At 33.5% G+C, this 23,748-nt stretch overlaps 1 protein-coding gene across 3 annotated transcripts in view; it reads left to right on the forward strand.

Annotated features, from left to right (window-relative positions):
* Window positions 1-23,748, forward strand: part of LOC126848220 (centromere-associated protein E-like) — a 36,646-nt gene that overhangs the window by 7,168 nt on the left and 5,730 nt on the right. For 2 of the 3 annotated variants that reach the window (XM_050588913.1, XM_050588914.1), the window contains 5 exons: window positions 1,353-1,447; window positions 17,265-17,371; window positions 18,153-18,451; window positions 19,313-19,490; window positions 22,193-22,362. In XM_050588913.1, coding sequence (XP_050444870.1) covers window positions 1,353-1,447; window positions 17,265-17,371; window positions 18,153-18,451; window positions 19,313-19,490; window positions 22,193-22,362 — 849 coding nt within the window. Of the gene's footprint in view, window positions 1-1,352; window positions 1,448-16,844; window positions 16,863-17,264; window positions 17,372-18,152; window positions 18,452-19,312; window positions 19,491-22,192; window positions 22,363-23,748 lie in introns of those variants that run through there. The other variant, XM_050588916.1, reaches the window with a different exon arrangement.

Genomic DNA, 23,748 nt, shown 5'->3' on the forward strand with positions numbered 1-23,748 from the left:
TCAAATTTAGAGCTGCATACATTTCATTGCAACAACTAAATAAATGCGTTAATAAAAATTATATTATTATTGCCTATATAATATTGAATTAAAATTTAATATTATATTTATATTATTTTGTTTAATTAATTATGACAAACTTGTGTTTTTGATATAATTTCTAGATTTTTTTTTTTGATAATTATTACGTTTTGTATAATGTCTTTTTTTATTGTTAGTACTTAAATGTAACAAATAAAATTTTTATTTTGGGCATCTTACATTCTTTTTGATTTCAATTTAAAAAAATAGAAATGTCAGTTTTTTTTTAAATTCCTATATCTTTTAGCGCGTTTAACACTGTAACATAAAATAATTTGGATATAAATTACTTTTCATATCTTGGATGCAATCAAGCTCACTCCATTAGCTCATATAATACGCAATTGTTATATTAATTCACTCAAAATCTTTCCCGCCTTATTATTGTATCGGCAAATGAAAATCGGTGGGATGAATTTTCCGGAAAATATTTAGCTTCGATCAGCTCTAGCACTCTCATATATAATAGCCTTGCGAAATTATATATTTTACATTTTGCATCATTTGATCGATGCATATATTTAAAGTTTAAACAGCATTAATCTGATTATTGATTGTTCTTCTCCTCCTCTTTCTTCTCTTCTTCTTTTGTCATTCCCGAAATTTTATCATATCGCATCGTTGGTTTTAATTAACGGACGAGAGAGAGAGAGAGAGAGAGAGAAAGAAAAAAAGATAGAGAGAAAGAGATAGAGCGAGAGGGAGAGGGGGGGAGGTGGAAGAGAAAAAGTCTTTATCGTATCAATGTTCTGTTTTTCGTTCCGATAATTTTAAATAATAAATTGAAACTGTTTTTGCGGAATACCGCTTAATTAAATTGCCTGCCGGCATCCCTCAACATATTCGCGTACGATCAGAGGCTGTATCCTAATGGATACGAAGAGATGAAACGTTTTAAAAGCGCAGCCTGTGTTATGACTGTATAGCTCATTTATAGAGCTTCAATTATAAAAAAATTGTTTTTTTTTTCTTTTTTGTTAAAGTTGATTGAGAACGCACCAAATTTGGAAATTGATAAAACTTCTCTTGTTAAAATGTTCAATATTTTAAACAATAGATTAATTATTTATTAAACGATTGATGTATGATGGAATTTTTCATTATCCTAATTACTCGGACCTACAATTCGATTATTTTATTGCGCCTTCTCAATCCGGATTGTATTTAATCATTGAAAAATAGAACGATGAAGCATCACCATTTTTAACATAGTGATAAAGTATACTACCGCAGAGCAATGTTGGAATCTAGATTTTTTTTTGTTTTTTCAGGAGGATCCAGGACTTATTCCACGATTGTGCGAAGGAATTTTTTCAAAAATCGAGCAAGAGAATGGCCATGAGAAACTTTATCGTGTGACTGTGAGGTGAGTGCATTATCCGACGAAAACTTTTTCAATTATTCGTGAAATATATAAATATGCGCGCAAAATTTGTAACATAAATCTGCGACTTCACAGATGAATTTTCATGTTTACATTTTGCGTCAAAAAGTAAAATACAATCTCGTCGTGATTTAATTTGACTATAGATTTTAGTCCACATATTATTCTATATAATATCTGTTATATTTTAATACAATCAAGAAAAATTAAATATATACAACGTTGAAATATTATTATACTTTTTCATTATTATCATTATTACATTATAGAAATTGTAATAATCCTCGATAATCTAATATATAAAGTTAACGCGATAAGAATGTCGATGAAAATTGCAAGTTTCTCTCCGATATCATCAATAGAAACTTTCCGATCGCCACTTAAAATGCTTAAAGTATCTCGATACTTTGTACTAAGTACATACTCTGAAAGATACTTGTGAACCGCGCTACATCCTTTCCTTTTACCACCAAAAAAGTTCATCGCGCTTCGCCGCAGCCTCAATGAAATTTGCATTCTTTTATTTTCCTTATTGCTGGCCACTGTAGTGTCTTCGGATTTTCCTCGAATATATTAATCTCGTCTGTATACGCGATCAACTTTTTAAAATAAATTTTTTTATATTTTTCAAATCAGCAAGTTTGAGCATAAAATTATAGAAATTGCATGTAATATTTGTAATTTTTTTTATGCAACAGATTATTTAATAAATATATAAAATGCTTTAATAAAACTACTTTTGAAGAAAAATATTTAAAGAAAGCTAGTTCTTCGTGTATCATATAATTATTTTAACCTGATATTAATATTTTGATTAATATCAAACAAGTGTGATATAAATTTATTGAGAAATAAATTTGTTTATATTTTATTTTCTTTTATTAAAAACTTTTTTGCATAATTTCTCACACATTAGTTAATGAAGAATGGTGTAAAGTTTTAAATATAAACGTATGATAATATATAATTAATTGCTAATCAAAAAGTTATAAATTTGATATAAATTTGTTGTCGATCCTAGATTAATATTTATGCCATGCACGATATATTGTCATCGTTCTCTCTCATACTGCGTCTTGGAAAATTTAATCATGCTGCAAGTCGAACAGATAGCCTTCGGAACACCGATAACCTGTCCGCGTCTTGATAACTGTGGGAAAATCAACACCGTCTCTCGTGGTACCCTTTGCTCGCGAACACCGCGTGAATACACACGTACGTGAAATGTGGATACAGGATGATCGAAAAGTCACGAAACTCAAACGTATATGTAGTATGGTCTGTAGCAATATTTATAGAAATATGTGTGTAAACAATATTATTATTAATATCAAAAATGTATCTCTCGTCGGATGTCAAACTAAATGTGATTTAGTTACCTCGTTTTTTTTATCAACACTATGTCAAAACAAAAAAGAAGATATATAGACATAGTCGAATAACGAAATTATTAATAATTCTATTTTATATGCGGTAGTATCTTGTATAAAAAAAAATCATATACATGTAATGCACTATCTCTCCCATAAAAAGTTGGTGAAATTAAAATACATATATTGTTACGTTGAATTGTGACAACAATGGAATATTTGATTTTACACATGAGATATAACGTGTAAAAATATTAAAGTTATGCGAATCAAAAATGCAACTCGCGTAACTTCTCTGATCGCTTTATATATCGTTATGTATATATTATATATATATATATATATATAGTATATATATATATATATATATATATATATATATATATATAACATTGATGCTTTCGGTCAAGGCCCGCCAATCAAGGCGCGCCTCTTTTATCCCTTATCATCGATAGCTTTAAGTTGCTTTCGTGTCGACGATCGTCGACGTTCTGCGTCGTGTCTAATCGCTATCGCGAATTTGTAAGGTCAATTTGCATCGCGATGCGAATTGCGAGACTTTTCTTCGGCTCTCTCTCTGCAAGTATAATAATGACAAATTGATACTGCATCGAAAATCGCTGCGGGATTGCAAAAGTCGTTTCGCGTGCTCGCCGATCTATCTATCTCGCCTTCGGCGGGCGGATTTACTATTTATTCCGCTTTAATCGCTTTCATACATATCCTCGTCCCGTGCACCAAAAGCTCGAGGGAACAAATCGCTTGGCGATAATTGCCAATCGACAAAAATCCGCCGAGACACACTGTATACCGTTCATGACGCGAATAAATGGATAGTTCGACTTCGTGTATTTTTGGCAGTCGTTAAACGCGACGCTAGATGAAAACGAGGATTAGTTTGAAAAAAAGCTGCAAAACTGCGCTGGCATAAATTCAATTTTTCAATAATTGATAGCGCGCGTTGCGAGCGCATCGAAGAGACAGGCTTATTGCCATTTGATTGTGATAAGTGGCAGTCAATGTTTTCAAATCCTCTGAATGTATGTTCGCGAAATTTGACGGTTTGAATATGATAGAATTTTTTAGGAGTTTGAAGCCAAAAAGTTTTAATATTTTTTATTCATTAAATAAAAGCTTGAAATTCGACGGTTTAATTAATTATTCTAAACAGCATAATATTTGAAAAATTTGTGCTTTAAATCCCTACATTTTTGACATGATCTTAAAACATGTGTAAAGATCTATATAAATGGTATAAAAAATGTTATATATAGTTCAACGAGAATTCAAGAAAGTTTAGGAAGAAAAATACTATGTGTAAAGTGAAGGGTTGCAACGGGTGGTGGTGGAAGGGAGAAACGATAGACGTAGAATCGAGTTTGCGAGTCGCGAGGCTTGCAACCACCGTCTGTTGGCCTGGATGTGTCTTGCAAGCTCAGTGCCCCGTGACTCGCAATCCCAGACGGACGCAATCTTGCTGCAGCCGGGTAAGATTAAGAATGTATCTCAAATGTGTTCATCGCCGAATTTCCGTTTCCCGTATGTCTCGCGTATTTTCGCGAAAAATGCAGCAAGCTTCTCCTAAACTATCTTTTGACTTCCCGACACGTTAAACCTTTTTTTAATCATGTTAAACTTTCGGATTCTGTGGATGTTTTCTTGTATCTCTAAAGTCAAATTTGAAATTCCCAAAATTTGAATTGGATTCATAGAATTCTAAAATTTTTGGAACCACCAATTTCAATAAAATATGTCTGAATTTTTGAATTCTTAGAATTCTTAGATTTGCATTTTATGATTTCTAGGATACATTATTTAGATTTCAAATTTTAGATTTTTTTGGTTCCGTAAATTTTGGAACATTTGGTTTCTTAGATTTCAGAACTTCTAACTTTTTGAAACAATAAATATTCGAATTCTCAAATATCTATTTATGTTCTTAGACTCTTGAATTGATAGATATCTTGCTTTTTTTTACCTTTTAAACTTGATAAATTCTTGCGGAATGAAATGAAGATAGCCCGCGAGACTCGATTTGCATGTTAATATTTTTCTTTATTTAAAATATCTGTTAAAAAATATATAAAATTGTTTTTGTTGTCACTTACATTTCGTATGAAAATATTTTTGCACTACATTGGATGAAGCATGAATACGTTATATTAATAATTTAATTTTTATTATTATTTCATAAAGTTTATGTGCCAATCATCAAGCATATACGTGAAAATGACATATTATCGCTGCATTATGATATTTTCAAAATCAGATAAAAAATAAATTATTTCATTTTATCATCGTTATTGCGCACGTATAATTTTGCAAATAAATTTATGTTGCTTTCGCTCTCACATCCATTTAACATCTCTTTTTCCTTTGACAATTAAAGCATTTTATTCTACTCGCGAACGATCAATTTGAGAGATAAAATGTAAATGATAAACGCGTTCAGTAATTAATATAATCAAAAAAATACTTCATATTCAATATTGTTTTTCTTTCTAGATTTATATTTTTTTGGACTTATTATTTTTTGGACTTATTATTTTGGACTATATTCTCTAAAATATAGTGGATAATAAATTATATAATAAAATAGATTCTGCATATACGTATGTGATAATATTAATAGATAGATAATATATAAAAAAATATAGGTGATCAAATATATAAAGTATATACAGATATTATATTATAAGAGCAGATATAAATCAATGATATATAGAAATGAAATTAGTGACAAGTTGTATTTTGCTAAAAGAAAAGTATGAATCATTCTGAAATGTTAATCATACATCAAAAATTGATATTTTGATTTAATGTGAAAAAACGAAACTAGTTTTGGGCGCCACGGCCCGTTTTGAGGCCGATTCCATCGGCCCGTCAGCGGCCGGACATAAAATCGTTAAGTGGGTCGAGCAAGAAAGTTTGTTGGAGCCATTTCTACTTGCTGCCGTCGACTGTGTTTAGGGGTAAATTAAATTCAACGGGATAAGATAGAGAAACTTTAGCGTTCGCATTTTCCAGTGGTTAAAACGAAAGAAAAATGTTACTCTTGGAAAATAAAAGAAATGTCACGTACAAAGGTGAGAGTAGGCGATTAAGAGCCAGTGCGGTAATTTGTGCGTGAATTTTATTATAATCAAATTATATTAATATAAAGTAGCAACAAACTTAATAAAAAGCGTACACTTTTCGGTCCTTTTTTAATTATCTTCAGCGCAATTGTAAATTAAATAAAGAACATAAAGCGAGCTTTTCAAACGTAATGTCAAAAAGGAGTTGCAAACATAAGATTACAAGAAGTTACAACGAATAAAAGTGAATCGCATATGTTGTTAAAAGATAAATAGCACAGAAACGCTCGAGACAGTCAAGTCTCTCAATGTTGTACATAAGAAATATAGGGAAAATAAATACATAGAAGTGTTTACAAATCAGGCGGCGAGACATTTAAAGTCTCGGCAACTCATCGGTTACATTTGTATAAATATGACATAAACATTCTGTGTCTTTTTACGTTTTACATCATACTTATACAAATGTAATCAACGAGTTGTTGAGACTTTAAATATCGGGTCTTATTTGTAAACACTTCTTTGTATTTATTTTCTTTATGTTATGTGCGACGTTAAGAGACTTGACAGTCTGTTTCGAGCGTTTGTTGTGATATTTGCCTTTTAATATATGAGACTCCTGTTCGTTGTAACTTCTTATATATTTGCGACTCCATTTTAACATCACGTTTGAACAGCTCGGTTTTCTGTTCTTCATTTGTAATTGCGCTAAAGATGATCAAAGAAAGAACCAAAATATACGCTTTTTATTAAGTTTATTTCTACTTTATATTAACATAAAGTATAATATAATTTGATTATAATAAAATTTACGCACAAATTACCGTGCTAGCTCTTAATTGCCTTTGCTCACCTTCAAACGATACGTTTGTAAAAGTTTTTATTGTTTCATTTTAATTTTAAAAAGAATGTCAAATATGCATAATCGCATTTACATTATAAAATATGACTCCTAAATGCAGAATTTATTAAAACTTATAAATAAATATCGCACTTTATATATATAAATATTTGTCTATATAAATAGCTTGGTAGATACGATCGCATTACTCTTTTTGCGACAACATTCTCGCGTCGCGATGAATCAAAATTACCGGCTCCGATATTTCATCGAAATTAATCGTCGCGATAATGGACTGTTCGACGCGTTATGTGTAAAGTGCGCGGCGTCTGCCGTAATTGCGATCGATATATCGGCGGGCCGCGGTGCTTGTGAAAAATCGGGGACGCGGCGAGCTTACGACTTGAAAAAGAGCCGGAAGTCATTGTGAAATATCACATCGCTGTCGCGTGGATTAAATGTGTGTTAACGGCACTGCAGCCACTGCTCGGCAATCGATTCTGACGCGGATTCATCATTGAAACGCGCATCTATAATCGATGGACGCATTAACCCACTCGAGTCAGCTGCCCAATGTACCCGTCAAGCGTGATTGATTGGATATAAAGCTTCATCCGTAATCATCAAACAATACAGCCCAAGTGAAACGTATCGCGAGTGTAGTTGACGGATGAGAAATAATGTTGTAACGATCTCTCTCTCTCTCTCTCTCGCTCCTTTTTGTTCTTTTTCTCTCTGTCTTTCTGCATATACGGATGTTAACGCTTTTACACTGCATTGAAGATGAAATCTCTCTGCAAATGACAATAATTATAGCACATATTCATGTATAATATTGCATATATTATACACGGAAGTAAACTCCTCTATATTATATTATGTTTGATATAAGTATTAGTACAATTGGAATAAAAAAGTATGTTCTGTTATAAAAAGTATCACAATGTTTAATTATGATGCTTTTAACTCAAGACTATTTTGATATTTTTATATAATAATAATGGTTTTCTTGATTTAATTTTTTGTAACAATATTTAAAAATGAGTCAAATAAAATAGGTTTGGAATATCATATATATATAATATATATGCTCTTGTCTTTCAGCGTAGTTTTAATTGTTAGGCAACCAAGAAAATTCGTATATTTTTCGACAATAGAAAGCCGCACAAATTTTCTTGATCATCTGATATATTAATGTAATTAATTAATAATTCTCTTTATTATTTTCCACGTCGATTTTACGATGACAACCATATATATTTTTCTTCGAGTAGAAAATCGCGTATAAATTCATTTTTTTTTTTATTTTTAAATTCGTCGGGAAAAGACCTGTTTATCGGGCTGTTTTGAAACAAAAATATAACTGCGAGGAAAAATTCTGCCACGTTATTTTGCTCGTATCGGCGAAAGGATACGATTCGGCTTTAGCTGTATCGTCGGATATTAGCGGCGATGGCGTGATATCACGACGGTATGATCTCGTGAATCCAAACGGTAAAACGCGATAGCGTTCTGCATACATACACACACATACAATTGGATACAAATATCTATGTACGTAAAACAGACCCTAGTTCGCGTTTTGACGATGCGCAGAAGGTGTTGCACGCAACGCGTATAAATAATCCTGAGAACGAATAGACGAGTTTATACGCGTATATCTTTTGAGAGAGGAATGTTCGAATAATACAGTGATCTCGATGTATACGCTGAAGCTATATAAACCAAATGCATGAAATATATTCAAGTATCTATGATAAAAGTCATATTTGATCTGTATCCATTATTAGAAGATTTAGATTGCTAGGTATTAGAATTCGAACATTGTAGAAGTTTATCCAATTAGATTCTTGGAGAGTCTTGAAAAAAAAAAACGTTTTGATGTCTGTTTTACGTTTTTCCTAAAATCTAAATATTAGAAAATTTTTAGATTTTCTAAGATTTTTGTGTATGTAAAGAATTTTTTCGTGTTTGAACTCTATTTAATTTCTAGGACTTCGTGTTTAATTACAATACCGTATTTGACTCGAGCAGCTGTCTCTTTTGAAATACTAGATCGACAGTTTCTTGGATCTTCGAATGTTTGCTTTGACAGTAGGATTCTCTGCTCGAAAATTGTGTAAACTGAGTCATATATGTAACTTCTGCAGAAATATCAAAATGTTATTGGATGTGATACCTGTATTTATGAAATTTAACTCACATAATTGAACATCTCACATAAATCTTTATAACATAAACCTGTAAATTTTTATCACAACTGCATTTCAGATATTAAATTTTTTTAAACATATTCAACGAGTTCAATTTTTGAATTTAGAAAAAAATATATATTATATTAATATTGAATCCTTGCGATCTCGCGTATGACAGGACGAAACGATATGTCTCGTGAGAATGACGAGCTCAAAACTGCCATGAAATGACACGACGCTGAATATTGGCCTACGCGAAAGAGAAGTCGTCGGATATCTCCCATTGATACGCGGGACCATCGAATTTCACGGCTTCCGTCGACGCGTGGACGATCGTCGAATCGTGGATTTGTGCTGTCGTCTATGCCAAAATCGGAAGCGACGCGCCTGATGGCGAGGACTCTCGATAAATAAAATTCAGTCGTGCAAATCGCAAAGCGCTGAATCGATCACGAACTTTATTCTCGTCACGCGCTTCACTGTGAAAAAAAAAAAAGAAATTGAGCTGAATAACTTGAAGAATTAAAAAGAAGAAAGAAAAGAAACCAATTGAGAGGATAGGAAAGATAACGAATGGAAACGAAAGAAAATTGCAAAAAGATGCTGACAATGAGAGAAAAGAAAAAGAAGAATTGCTGTAGAGTATTATTTAGAATATTAATTAATAACATTTTTGCATGCGCCGTACCTTTACTATCGATCCTTATTTAAGAGTCTTTTGTTACAATCTTTTAAAGTTACTCGCATGAAAATAAATCCTAAATGAAAGAGAAACGCGACATATAATATATAATGCATAGATAACGATTAGAAAGAGATCGCATCGACGCACACTTGTATAATATTATCGACATTTTGTCGCTAATTGACAGGCTTTCGCTGTTTTGTGATATGAGGATAGATGAGGAGGATGGAAGCGCGGAATTAAAAGGTGAAGCGTTGCAAAAGCCGATGCTTAGAGTGGAAAATAACAAAAATGGCAGCTAATGGAATTAGCGCCCGAGGGATTTCTTCACTGGGGTAGAAGTCGAAGGAGATGTAACGGAAGGTGGAAAGAAAAGAGCGAAGAAGGCTCGAGGAAATTTTATTGAGCACCACGTGGTAACGAACGGTTAGAATCTTCGGGAAATCTATCGAAGTTATTTATTGATTGCCAATATAAGTTTTTGCATTTCTTATGCCGAGCTTCTGTGCTTTTCACGAAGAAATTGAAATTTATTATAATAAGAATATTAATAACTTACAAGTCTCTTTTATATTTACATTTCGAGAGTAAAAAGGCCGAGTTTTGTCTTGCAGTTTATAAAAAAAGAGAAGAAAATCTTCCGTATTAGAGTATCTATTCATCTTTTAGTTATCAAATTATAAAATAAGATTTGTTATTTTAATCATATTTTATAATGAGCGTTGAAAGGGATAGAAACTGTAAGGTTGTATACAAGCTTGACCTTGCTAAGTGTGAAATGGATTTATATGCATTTATCAGCGGCCGCAACTCGCTCGCTCGAGGAACTAATTAACTACTTTTCGCGAGGGTCGAGTTTTTCCAAGCGGCGATCAGACCATTTCATCTACGGGCGTGTTCCATACACTCGCACTGTCATTATCACGTGCCTAAATGCATATGCAGATAAACATAACAACGCGGTGACGATGTGCATGTATGTATATACGTAGATAAATGTGTACAGAGGCAAACGTAGGTAGAGTATCCCGCGAGGAAAGGGAGGAGAGGAAAAGTCAATTCGATATACACGTTTTGTGTAATTAATTATACCTATTAACGAGTATCGTGCCCGTCAATAAACGCCGGCTGGAGATGTGCAAGTGTAATTAAATTTACGGGGCAACAACAATACTACAGTCGACATATGTCTAAACGTCGATACGTTATAACACACTTTGTGTGGTCCGGGAATTGTCACGCGGCCTGTCATCGATTTCGGAAGATCGCGCGCGTTCCCTCTTCGATGTTTCGTCTCGCGACAGATTCAAGAGACTTACACACACACATTTCCTATTAACGTTTTGTTAGATAAACTTTCGTTCGATAAAATTCTATTTTATTTTGCTCATCTTTTCGACATCTATTTTCGAATTTGACATCGCATATTTTTCCCTCCTATATGCAAAACAAACGTTACGGGATGTAATTCGATTTAATGTGACAGAAGAAATGTTGTTTGAGGACAAACTTATCATTCTGCAAGACAGGCATTGAATCGGCTTATATTTATTTTTAGAAGAATCCTTTGGAACATATAATTTTGGATTGATCCGATAATCGATGTCTGATTAACTCTAATTAAAATTAATAACAGTAATGCCAAAATTTTTCTTCATGATCTGGTCGTAATACAAATGGCAAAGAATAATATAATTCTGAAATTCCTAACTTTATTTTATGACGAGGCCCCCGTTTTTAAAATAAAGAATATCAGTCTCTTTTCGTATAATGGATAAAATATCCGAAGAAAATTAATTAATAAAAGATATATATATATTTCTCTCTCTTTCCACTCTAATGGATATGAATATTATATTCTGTTGCGTTTCCATAATGTGGCGACAAATTCGCGTTGGCAACATTCATTATTTAAAAAGATGATAATGTGTTCGTTTTACATGACTGGCGTAAAATACGGCTGAATAGGAAATGTTATGCTCTTTTGTGGATCACAGATAATATTCTACATTGCAAAATTTTCGAATATTTAATTTATATTTATGAATATATGCGTGAGAGAAGAGACTGTTTTAAAATTTTCAGCTGAAAGCTCTTAATTAATGTATACTGTGTAGGTTATTTATCATATTTTTTCCTGTGTTAGTTTAAGAGACATTACATTGGACGCTTACATCGGATATCTATATATAATATATCAACAAATTTCGCCATAAATGCTATAGCGAATTCTTTATTCAAATGATGGACTTTTTCGGATATAATTTGGGATTCTCCTAATTATTAGCATATTAATTAATTTCTAGAGATTTTCGATTGAACAGTCATATTTTTAACATATTTCTAACATTTTTTATTTTTTTGTTTTCAGATTAAAATTTATACAAAATTCTATATATCAATTTTTTTTTATTTTTAAACAAGAAATTTTTTTGTTAAGGAAATTTGATTCGAAAAGAGTTGATGAATGTCAGAAAAAATTCCGCACCTGAAGAATGCTATCAAAAAGTATTAATGTCCTCTATTATAATCAATGAAAAGAAAAGTCTTTTTCAAATAATATGTTTATCAAGAAAAATAAGTTAACAGCCTTTTTATTTGAATGTAGAAACCGCAAAATTTTTCCGATGTGCGTTCGTTTCTCGAATGGAACGGTGCATTCGCTAAATGACGGCCAATTCGGCAAATAGAGACGGATCGAATTGAATTTGCGATTCGGTCGCGATCGCGTAATGATCAGAGCGGTAATCGAAAACGCCGCTCGGAGTCGAATTAAAGCTCTCCGTCGAGAGTGAGAAGGTTGTGGAGAGACGGAGAACCACGCAAAGGGAGGACGAAGGGCGGGCAAAGGAGAGTTCTATCGATCAATCAGCCATAAGTAATGCGGAGCTTTTGATGGCTTACCGTTTCATTGCGGACGGAAAGAGCCGACCGGCATGCTACATCACGTGGGACTTAGACGCGCATTAAATGTCAATGCCTAATGACAATAATTGTTGATCGATGGCGCACTCAACGGATTGTTTTTGAGATGATCATCGTGATACGTACATTGTTTTGCTATATATTTAATGATCACTAATTTTGATTAAGTAGACACATTGTGCTTTATCTTGCATATGCAGAATTTATTTTTCATATTAAGATATTTATATTTATAAATCATTTTGTTGTTCCTGAGCTTACATGTAATCTAAAAAAGACCGATATGTAACATTTGAAATAATAAAAAAGATTGATCGGTTTTTATAAAAAGTGCACAAGTTTCTTTTGCTTAAAAGCTTAATATAAAGATGCAGTTAAACATAGCAGAATATAATCATGTTTTGCGTGAATAATGTATGTTGAAAGTATTTTATGACAAACTGAAATCATAACTGGGACATTTATATTTATTCTTCGATTACTGCGTTATCGCGCTACGATATCATATGAAATAGCTTGCATTTGCATTGTAAATAAGAGAACAAAGTCATTTTCCATGTCTGCGGGCTATATTTATAAAAAAAAAACCAATAATTAAACAAATTTATATTATACCGATACTGTGTGATCCTTGAACTGTGCTTTATTTTATTTATCTCAAATAATCATTGTTACATTCAAAGTAACAAACTGTTTGTATCGATTATTTGTTTATCGAATATTGCCATTTACATACTTTTATCCAATTTTCCAACAATAAAAGGCATAAAAAATTTTCTTGAAAAAAATTTTTAAAATAAATCATAAAAAAACACGTGATAAAAATACATCCGTTTTCAAAAATAAATTTCGTTGACTTTAAATTAAATAATTAAAGAGCCAATATATGCTGATCACGCGCTCTTTGTTTGTCATTTAGTTTAATTCAAATAAGACTAAACTGTTTAATATATACGTACATAAAAAAGTTTTGTGTGTGGAAAACTATCTCTAAAAGATTTTTTTTTTAAATTAAGTTTTACCTAAATCCTCGCCGTGTCCATTTCATATAACCAACACGTACGCAAGTGGAGCGTACGAGAAACGTTGACCCAGGTCAGTTAACTCTCTCTGAGAGCCTTTTATGGCCTTTAACACGTAGGACTATCGAGAGTGATCGGAAGCGTCTTTATCGTGAGCATTCTGCTCGTTGAAGCTTACAACTTCTACCTTTATCATTCTCGCCGCTCGGAGCCGGAAGCCCTTTGTCTCTTTGTCTCTCCTTCCTTTTCCCTCGTTTGTTCATCGACGAAGCGACGCATAAATCGTATTTTTTAAAAATGCTCCTCCCAAAAATATCTCTTCTTGTTCGTCGGATTAATTATGCAATTTTCTTACAAACTTTCGTGTATATATTTATTTTACTTACACACATATATTGTAAATACAATATTAATCAATATTATCAGACGAATTTTCAAATTGAATTCTAAGTATTAAGTATAAGATCCCAAAAGATTACTGTTAAAAGATTAAATATTATTGAATTTAATTTAAGATTTTGAATGACAATAAGAGCAAGAGCAAGAAAATTGCTAACAAATTTTCAATCGATAATTGCTTTATAAAATATGACAATATAATAAATATTGCTGGTGACGGTATATTATCTTTACAGTAGAATAAAGAAATTTTAATACACAAGTAATAGATTCGACTTGATAAGTATTTCGTTTCGATAACGCCAGGCTCGAGAATTACATGGCGCGACAGGCAAGTCGTTCGATGCTCGACGATTCCTTCCCTCACGACCGAAGGTTTTCTCGTCCTTCAGATATCGGGGGCTGCAGAATCGATTTCTATTACGGTGGCGTAATATTCGCCAGACACGAAAAAGAGTCGCCGTTTTCGCGAGAACTAGCCCCTTCGTCAGCTGCCTTTCGGCAGATGGAGGCGGAAGACACTCGAAAAGTTTAGGGCTCATAATAAATGAGCTTCGGCGTTTTCTCCACCCACCGTCGCGCCTGAGAATATCATTAATTAACAGTAATTAACGCGCCCACCGATCCCTTCCTCGGCAAAGTTTTCGCGCTCTGTCTTGTCGACGGGGAGATGAAATCCACACGAGAAATTGTTTCGAGTTCGACAAACTGAATTCAAATGGTTTCTCAAACGAAACATACTTTTCTCACAATATCCGGTATAATAATGTTTTGAGCGCATTCAAAAAATGAAATTTAATTCTAGGTCAACTACAACTATTGGAAAATTATTACGCGAAAGAGAGAACTATTACTTGAACAAACATAATATGCTTTCGATCAATATCGACAATAGATAATGGCCGTGAAAGGTGTAAATTATTCTGTTAGAATAAATTAAGCAACGAGATCTCTGGAGATCGGTGAGATTAGACGTCATCGGTTAGCGATAATTCAATGTAGGTTATTAATTTTCATTAATTACCGGCTATCGAACTTTGCTGTCAAGTCTCTCTCGGGTATATTCTCAAAGAAGCCTGCATTATATTTTCCCTCGAGAGATCCGGTGTCCTCAATGAGAAGATAACAGTATTTCGCAGAAGATAACAGTATTATTTTAAGCTTACGTTTAAAGAGAATGAGTTGTATATGCGAAAATAAGCTACAAATTATGATTCACTATTAAAAGTGTATTTCATATTTTATTTTTTCATTGAAATGTATATATTTAATAACTTATTTGCTATTAAGATTGCGAAAAAATAATTATATCTTTTTGGCAGAAATTTCTCTGCATTTTCAGACGGCTTAAATTAACGATATTGATTAAAACGAATTGTTTTCTAGCTAATTAGATTAATTTTAAATAATTTTCTGACGTGTAATAAATTTTATAATCATCTTTTTTTATTTTTAAACACACATTACAGTGCAAACCATTGTCCAGACATTGACGATGATATTAGAAATTATTGCATGGCACGAAAACTTCATCGCGCTCAGGAAAATACGCGGCGTTTTCCATCGAGATTTCGCGTAATATCTCTCGCAATTTTTACGTCTTTCCAAAAATATTATCGTGAGAAACGAAAAAAAATTTTAATTTTTTTGGTAAGTGTCCAATTCGCCGCATGCAATGATCCCTGCGAACGTTTACCTCTTTTCTCGTGAACGAGGAACATGATGTTTTGTTCGTTTAAAATTTCCCTGCCGCACAATTTACGTCACTGTAACGACCACTGTAATCCGATAAGCGGGTGTATCTTCGGGTCAAGAAAGATGGACGACAGAACTTTTTTTTCAGAAATATAAGAGAGAGAGAGAGAGAGAGAGAGAGAAAGTACTTGGTGCATTTGGTTGTAAACAATTCTAAAAAAGTCGAACAATTGTATAATTCTTTTAAGAACTATTTATCTTTATAGAGATACATAAAAATCTACGATTATGATACGAAAAAAATAAAAATGGGCTAACAAAAGAGAATTGGCTTAAGTTATATTATTATACATAAACAAAATGAGTACATATATAATATATTATAATACGTGCAGAGATAAAGAAAGAGAGATTCGTATCTTATTGTTAGATGGAGACAGTCAAGATAACAAAAATATCTCGTTTTATTTTGTAATAAATGTTTTAACTGATAATTTATTTTGGTATTATTATGTTTTGTAAATCCAAAAAATAATCTAATATTTCACCATCTATGATATAAGATATTTACTCATTGTTTGGAGAAATCTGTGAAAATTTGAATAAGAAATTATTCGTTATTTCTTACGCAGATCGTACGGTGCGATCGAGAAGATTCGCGTAGCGCTGATCCGTCGAGGAATTCGATAGGAAGGAAAATAAAAAGAGAGAAAATGGGGACAAAAGATGGTGAGAAAGAGAGAGACGAGGAGGTTGTTTTACCTGGTGAACGTGACCGTTCGTTCGAGGTTGCCCGATCATGCCGTTAAGCCGATTTACGGTCGTATGTGCAATTCGCGAGCGCAACAGCACGTATAATGACGTTAAGAGGATCGCAGAAGCCTCGTTGCAGCACGTGGCATTCACGTGTCGCCGTATGCGATTTATCTCCTCGCACTCGTCTTCGTCTTCGAAGCGCATCGCATTCTCGTGCATCGGTGACGCGTCGCGATTCGCTTTTCTCTTTTTTTTGTTAAAAGCCGTCAAGTTTACGTAAATGACTAACACATTTTTTTTTTTATGGATCTCCATAATCGACAGGATTTAAATTTTATCTTGCTGAGAGAAGAAAATAGTGTTGGTTTAATAGTGTTACTGATGTGTGTAGAATGATGATTTTAATTGCTTCTGATTCTTTTTACTCCAAAGGTAAAGGCATTGCTCGCAATCTATTGTCCTTATTTTAATCGATAATATCTTTTTTATCACAAATGTGTAATTATGATATTTTACAAAAGAATCGAGATTCATTACATTTCGATCTTATTTATTATAAATATCATATGTGCTTGATTATATGAATATTGATAAATGATTAATTATGATGAATCGATAATCAACAGTTTTATTTTTACAGTTATATTAGATATATATTTTCAATATTTCAGATATAATTAATAATGAAAAAGAAAATTCATGAGAGAGAGAGAGAGAGAGAGAGAGAGAGAGAGAGAGAGAGAGAGAGGGAAAATATAATAACTAACATGTAACTGTTTACAATAATATTGTATGCGGTGAAAGTGCTCTTTTGATATTATATCTCTGTTTCAGTTATCTGGAGATATATAACGAGAAAGTGAGGGATCTCTTGCAGTCGTCGACGAGCGCGAGCCGGCTTCGAGTTCGAGAACATCCTCGACTAGGACCCTACGTTCAAGGTACTCTGCTCGCGTTTACGTAAAATGTCGCGTACCGTGGACGTCGGCTAAAATTTCTCGAGGGTCTTCTTATTCAGTGTGTACCCAAGTCTGCGCTGTTTAAATCTTCACCGCTTATTTCTCTTTGCACAGCCGCCTTTCTTCACGCTGTAATATCTCTTCCATTCTCGCCGCGTTACATTACACAGGTTCAATAAAGAGATAAATATAGTAGTATATTAAACATTGGGTCTTGATCGCGTTAAATGTATCATTAATTCCGCGAGAGTGATATAATTTTATTAACACCATTTTTTTTTATTTTGTAATAATAATTAATCATAAAATGTCATCATTGAATATAATTGAATGCCATATTTGGAAAATTTGATGCGTTTTTTGGAATTGGATAATATATGATTGCTTTTTATATATAAAAATAAATTTCTCAAAATTATTATTATTGCATCTTTAAGTTTCTAATCGGTTAAACTATTACAATTTTGTAAAATTCTTGATTTATTAAATCACGTCGGATCTTTACATCTTTAAATTCTGATATAATTCCTGAATCTTTGGATTTTCGAATTTTAGAAGATTAAAAAAATTTCAAATTTTACGATCTTTTTTCCATTCTTTTAAAATTTCTGAACCGGTATCTACCGTCTATTTTTTTCTCACTCACCTTCGTAATCCGTTCTAACAACGAAACTCAATTGATACATCTCGCGATAGACCAAGTTCTATCCTTTCCTCCCGTTTCATCATATCTTTCTTCTGTCAAACACTCCGTCTCTTTCAGGATTAACGCGCCACGTGGTCCGCGACCTGGGATCGTTGATGTCATATGTGGAGAAGGGCACGAAGGCCAGAAAGACAGCTTCGACACTTCAAAATCCCAGCAGCAGCCGTAGCCACGCTCTACTGACCGTCGATCTCACGCGGGAACAGACGGCCGATGTCGAGCGTCCTTCTGATGGTGACAGCACCACGTCCTCCGGGAGGCAGGACGTTACTCAGCGCGCCGGCAGCAGGTTGCATCTGGTCGATCTAGCGGGCAGCGAGAGCGCGGCCACCTGCGGCGGTGTTCATCGACTGAAGGTGAGTCATTTCCTAAAAATAATATCCTTGGTCGGAATGATATATTCGCCGGCTGAATTTCGCGCGATGAAAATCGATACTCGCGCGAGTCGAATGGACGGACGGGATGGAGCTTCGTCGACTTATCAATCTCCTCCTGGACGCCATCGCGGCTGATCGACCGCCGGAGAGAGTTTTGCTCGCGGAAATATTAATGTAAAACGTGCGTGAAGAAGTGCCGCGTTAAACTATTGTGTTATTGAAATGCTTTTATTTTTACATCTCGACGAGGCACAAGATATACATATGTTTTAATCTATCGAAGTACATCAGTGTTTTTCAATACCTGTCAATAATTCTTTCTATTTTCATTCATAAATAAGGATCATCATAAAAATAATATAAATATATTTTTAATATTGAGATTTAATACGTTAAAGGATAATATATAAAGGATATTATTTAGATAATTTAAATATTGCGCTCTAAATTAATCAATGTACAATTTGATTGATTGAGTATCAATGTTAATGTGACTATGCCTTCTAATAATAAGATACAGAAAGAATCATCAAAACGTCGCGGAAAATCGAGAATCATCGCTGGTAGTGTTTCACGTGTGAAAGTATGTTTCAGTTACTGAAAAGTCATACGTTAAACAAATTTTTATAAATAAACAATTGTCTTTTCTTTCAAATATTATTGATCCGAAAATACTTTATAATTTGATCTAACAATAATTTTCGCAATTTATACGAAATCAAATAATTATTAAAATTATTTTTATAACTGTTTGAGAAAAATGTATTTTTAAAGTCGACAATAAGATAAATTCTTCTTTTCGTTAATATTTTCAACGATATTTCATCGAATTATTTATAGGAAGGTGCGAATATCAACAAGAGCCTAGTGGCCTTGGGAAACGTCATATCAGCACTCGTTGAAAAAGGCTCGACCGGAAGTGGGACAAGCAAAAGATACATCCCTTATAGGGATTCCTCTCTTACTTGGCTGTTGAAAGATGCACTCGGAGGAAATGCTACCACCGTTATGCTCGCTAGTAAGTGTATGTCGGTCTCTTTTTCTTTTGATCTTTCCCCTACCGTTCTCTCTAAACTTATATTCTCTCTTTCCATTTCTCCACAACTCTCGCGACCTTAGAACGTTCCATCGACGTTAAGAGATTTCCTTCCAGGAATATTCTGCCCGTACAAATCGCGTTTTACCGTGTGTATTTTCGCGAGGAAATTATAAGCTCACTTTTCCCCTCTTTTGATCTCGAACCCTTCATTTTAATATCCTTTCTGTTACCATTTGCTGTTCTCTCGTGTACAGATTGAAATCCGACGGCTGATTCGACAATTGCTTAATTGACTTTTTAGTGCGAGTCCCTTGTCAGCCAGCTAAAAGAGTCAATTACGATCAGCTGTTGCCAATTGCTTAATTTATTCTGCGCTCTTCCATGGTTGCTTCGTTAATTAAAAATTATTCGGTTTGTTTTAAAAGTAATTTTCGGCCGTAAAAGCCACACAGCCATTTCTATCTTCCTGTTCTCGAGGCTCTGTCATTTCCTGAATTCCATCAATTATCAAGGAGAAAATGTTATTCACGAGCACCTGCGCGAGATTCGTGAAATTATTTCCATCTAGGATAAACCAAGGTTGAACATAATTGGTTTAAATGCTTTTCCAGGCAAGCTAAGACGCGGAGATTAAATTTCGATAGAACCGAGATAGAGTGAGGGTAGTGACGCGAGAAGCGGTAAATAAGAACTTTGTAGTGGGCTTGTGATAGTAGAGCAATACATGATCGATGCTACTATCTAGCGCCAATATTTTTCTCGTAGCGTATATCGTTCGCTCGTCTGTTGAATATAATTCATAAAACTTTTTATTGCAATGTAACTCGAGAATGAACATCGTTGCTATGATAATCACGTCAATATCAGTGGATTTTGTAAAGGGATTTCCTAAAAATCTCAATTATTAATAGATCGAATTGAGATATGAACATGAGCGATGATCGCTAACTAATTTTTAAATAATGTTTTTTAAGATATGATAATTGTTAAACAAATTGGAAAATAATATAATAATTTAAATAATACATAAAAATAAAGTTTTAAATTTTTAATTTTCAGGTGGATGTTAGCTAATACATTCTTAATAATACTATTAAGTCTTGCTCTGTATAGAGAGTATATTAGAAAAACAATTAAAAACTCCAAATTTCCAAGGGATTTGAATAAATTTTATTTCTGACGTTAATCTTTTGCTGCAGTATTATCTTGAAAAGATTCCTCCGAAAGGTATTTAAATCGGATTGTTCTCATGACATTTTCTTCTAATTGGGGGAGAATAAATGTTACTACAAATTGGACAAAGTTTTAAGAGAATCATCATCGTCATTATTTTAAGGAGATATTATCTTTCCGTAGAAAATTCTATTAGTAGTTAAATGAAACATGCAGAGAGAATTGCGTTATACACAGTAATATCTTTATCTCTACGAGCACACAAAAATGCCATTTTTGTCGATTAAAAACCGGAAAGAATTAAAATTTAAAATAGTACTAAAATAACGATAACGTATAGTATAAGTGAGTGACTATCTAATACTATAACTTTTTCATTATATATATAATCCTTTTAGATTGAAACTGATACAATAGCGTGTAATAAAAACATGATTTTTTGGAATGTTAAATTCACGAAATCCTTGGAATTAATCTGGGACAAAACGTAAAATTTATATTATCCGTTTTATCGTTTATTTAGACTTAATTTATATCATCGTGATATTTTCCTCACTTCGCGGTAAACCGTAAACGAAATTGACGTAATTGAGTCCGCGACGTATAGAGACGTTAATCGAGAGAAGGTGCGCCTTTCCTCTTTCGACTCATCACAATTAATTGCCGAAATGGAAGAGTCGATCCGTCGCGATCCGTATAATTGGCCGGGGAACACACAGCTCAGTTTTGTGCGAATACTTCTAGCCGGGCTCGGCGACATGTATAATTAATCGTAGCGGAATATTCCGAACCGCTGATTATCGGCAATTAATTGAATTGCTAATAGCATTTCGGTTTATTATCGAGGAGACGTTTAATATTCAGTGGACCCGCGCTTGTGTAGTGTACATATAGTGCGTAGTCGCGTAGACTTGTATTATTCCGCGGATCGTATATATGTCGACGTCTGAAAAAGAGATACCGTTCACTCAAAATTCATTTTAAATTCTCTCAGCGAAGAGACGTGAGAATTATTTTTGTTTGACTTGTCAATGTGAGGGGCATCGCTCCGTACATTTTTTCTCGATTAATTCGATAGACGCGATGCGCGAGGATTCGAGCTCGCCATTTGCGTTGAGAGTATCTGATTGTTAATGGATTTATAAATTCACAACGAGTTCTTTGTTCAGAGGCCAATTAAAATTAAAAAATTTCTATACATCGAGAAAATGCACGTGAGGTGTTTAGTGAATCGAATCGATCGCTCGCACGATAGTTTGTCTTCGAATAAGCAAGCAGTATTTTGCGACATCTTGCGACAGTAGATCTTTTTTGGTAGATACCATTAAGCAACTTTTCATTATTTCGATTTTTAATTGTTGCTGTAAACAGTTGTACTTATAGAATGCAAACTTGTCGCAGCCGCTAATATCAAACAAAAAATCGCACCGATTAAATAGTCGTAGTTGGAACGTGCAATATTTTTGTCATGTATTTTTGGTGTTGATACGAGTCTATGTTTACTTCAGCAATATCTCCTGCTAGCGGAAGTTATAACGAGACTGCACATACCTTACGATTTGCGCAAAGGGCGCAGAGCGTGGTCAACCGACCGATGGTCAACGAGGATCCTGTGGAGAGGCTCATCCGTGAATTAAGGGCCGAGGTGGCGAGATTAAAATCCTTGTTACTGCAAAAGGTAAGAAATTTACAGATTTACTCGACATACGCAAATTACACGAGTTGTGTATACACAATTTATTTATTTACCAATAAAACAAAACAAATTTATTCATTATTTTCAAATATCTTTGTTTCAATTATTTTTTACAAATTAAAGTTAAATTAATTTAATTATCCTCCCAACAAAATATAATTTTAAATTTTAGAATTATTCTTTAATTATTAATTTAAAATTTATATAAAATTCTATAGGGTCTTCTCGTCCCATAATATCATTTAAGCATTTTTACTTAAAATTTAAATTTAAATTTTTTATTATAGACAGTTAAAAAACACAAATACACAAATAAAACGAGTTGAGTAATCAAATACGGAATCCTCTGTAATGAAAAACACGCAAACATTGTCTCTAATAAGAGATCTTTTAAAAAAAAAAAACTGCCTCAACTTTGCATAAGCAGACAAAAAGAAATAATTTCAAATTTTAAAATTAATTTTAAAATTAATTTTTTAAAATTAAATAGAAAATTGTAGGCGTGAGCAATATAATAATTCTAATTCAGAGAAACAAAAAGAGAGAGAAAGAGGGAAAGAGATATTATTTGAATATTATTTACACATCATTTACCATGATTTTTCACAACTTTTTATGTGCAAAAGTTTTGTCCCAATCGAAGGAAAATTAATAACATTTTCTCGTTTTGTCTCTTGGCACGACCGGAATGAAAAATCGAGCTCGGTATAAGCGAGACTGAAAATACGAAAGGATTTAATCCCCGGCCTGATGTTGATCGAGCGACTTTATAACACGGCTGTAGATTCGCATGCTGCTGGCGCAAAATATTAATGAGTTTCGAGCGGCGCGCGATCGGTAATAGCGCGGTATTATAAAACAAATTTTGCAATTTCGCTGGAGCGCGCGGATCCGCGATAAATAGCGGCCGATTTTTCAGTCGCGTTTTAGCTCACGCTCACGAAGGGTTGTGCGGGTAGATGAAGGGGGAGAGATGGGGGAGTTTATTATCGGGGTTTACCAATACGAGCGGCGTCGCGCGATATTGTCCGATGTCATTACGCAAATGAGATTCATTGATCGTTTATTTGACACTTATTGAGCGCCCGTTGCGAGTGATCTGCCGAACGATTGCTGATAAAATACAGCTCGCCGATGTGTTATGCTTTAACGAGGTATCCGCGTTTCCATTTCTATCAGGCAGACGCTATTCTTCATTTGCGCGTGTTGCATAATTGTCGATTAATTAAATTTCTCATGCTTCATTCGCAATTGCAACTCTGTCGACGTTCTTTTTCCTAAAGCCTTTATGTCGAATCGGAAACAGTATATTATATACATGCAATAATAATCTTTTTTTTTTAATAATAAATATATCATAATTATGGT

The sequence above is a fragment of the Cataglyphis hispanica genome, chromosome 3, assembly GCF_021464435.1.
Source record: "Cataglyphis hispanica isolate Lineage 1 chromosome 3, ULB_Chis1_1.0, whole genome shotgun sequence".
Taxonomy (NCBI): domain Eukaryota; kingdom Metazoa; phylum Arthropoda; class Insecta; order Hymenoptera; family Formicidae; genus Cataglyphis; species Cataglyphis hispanica.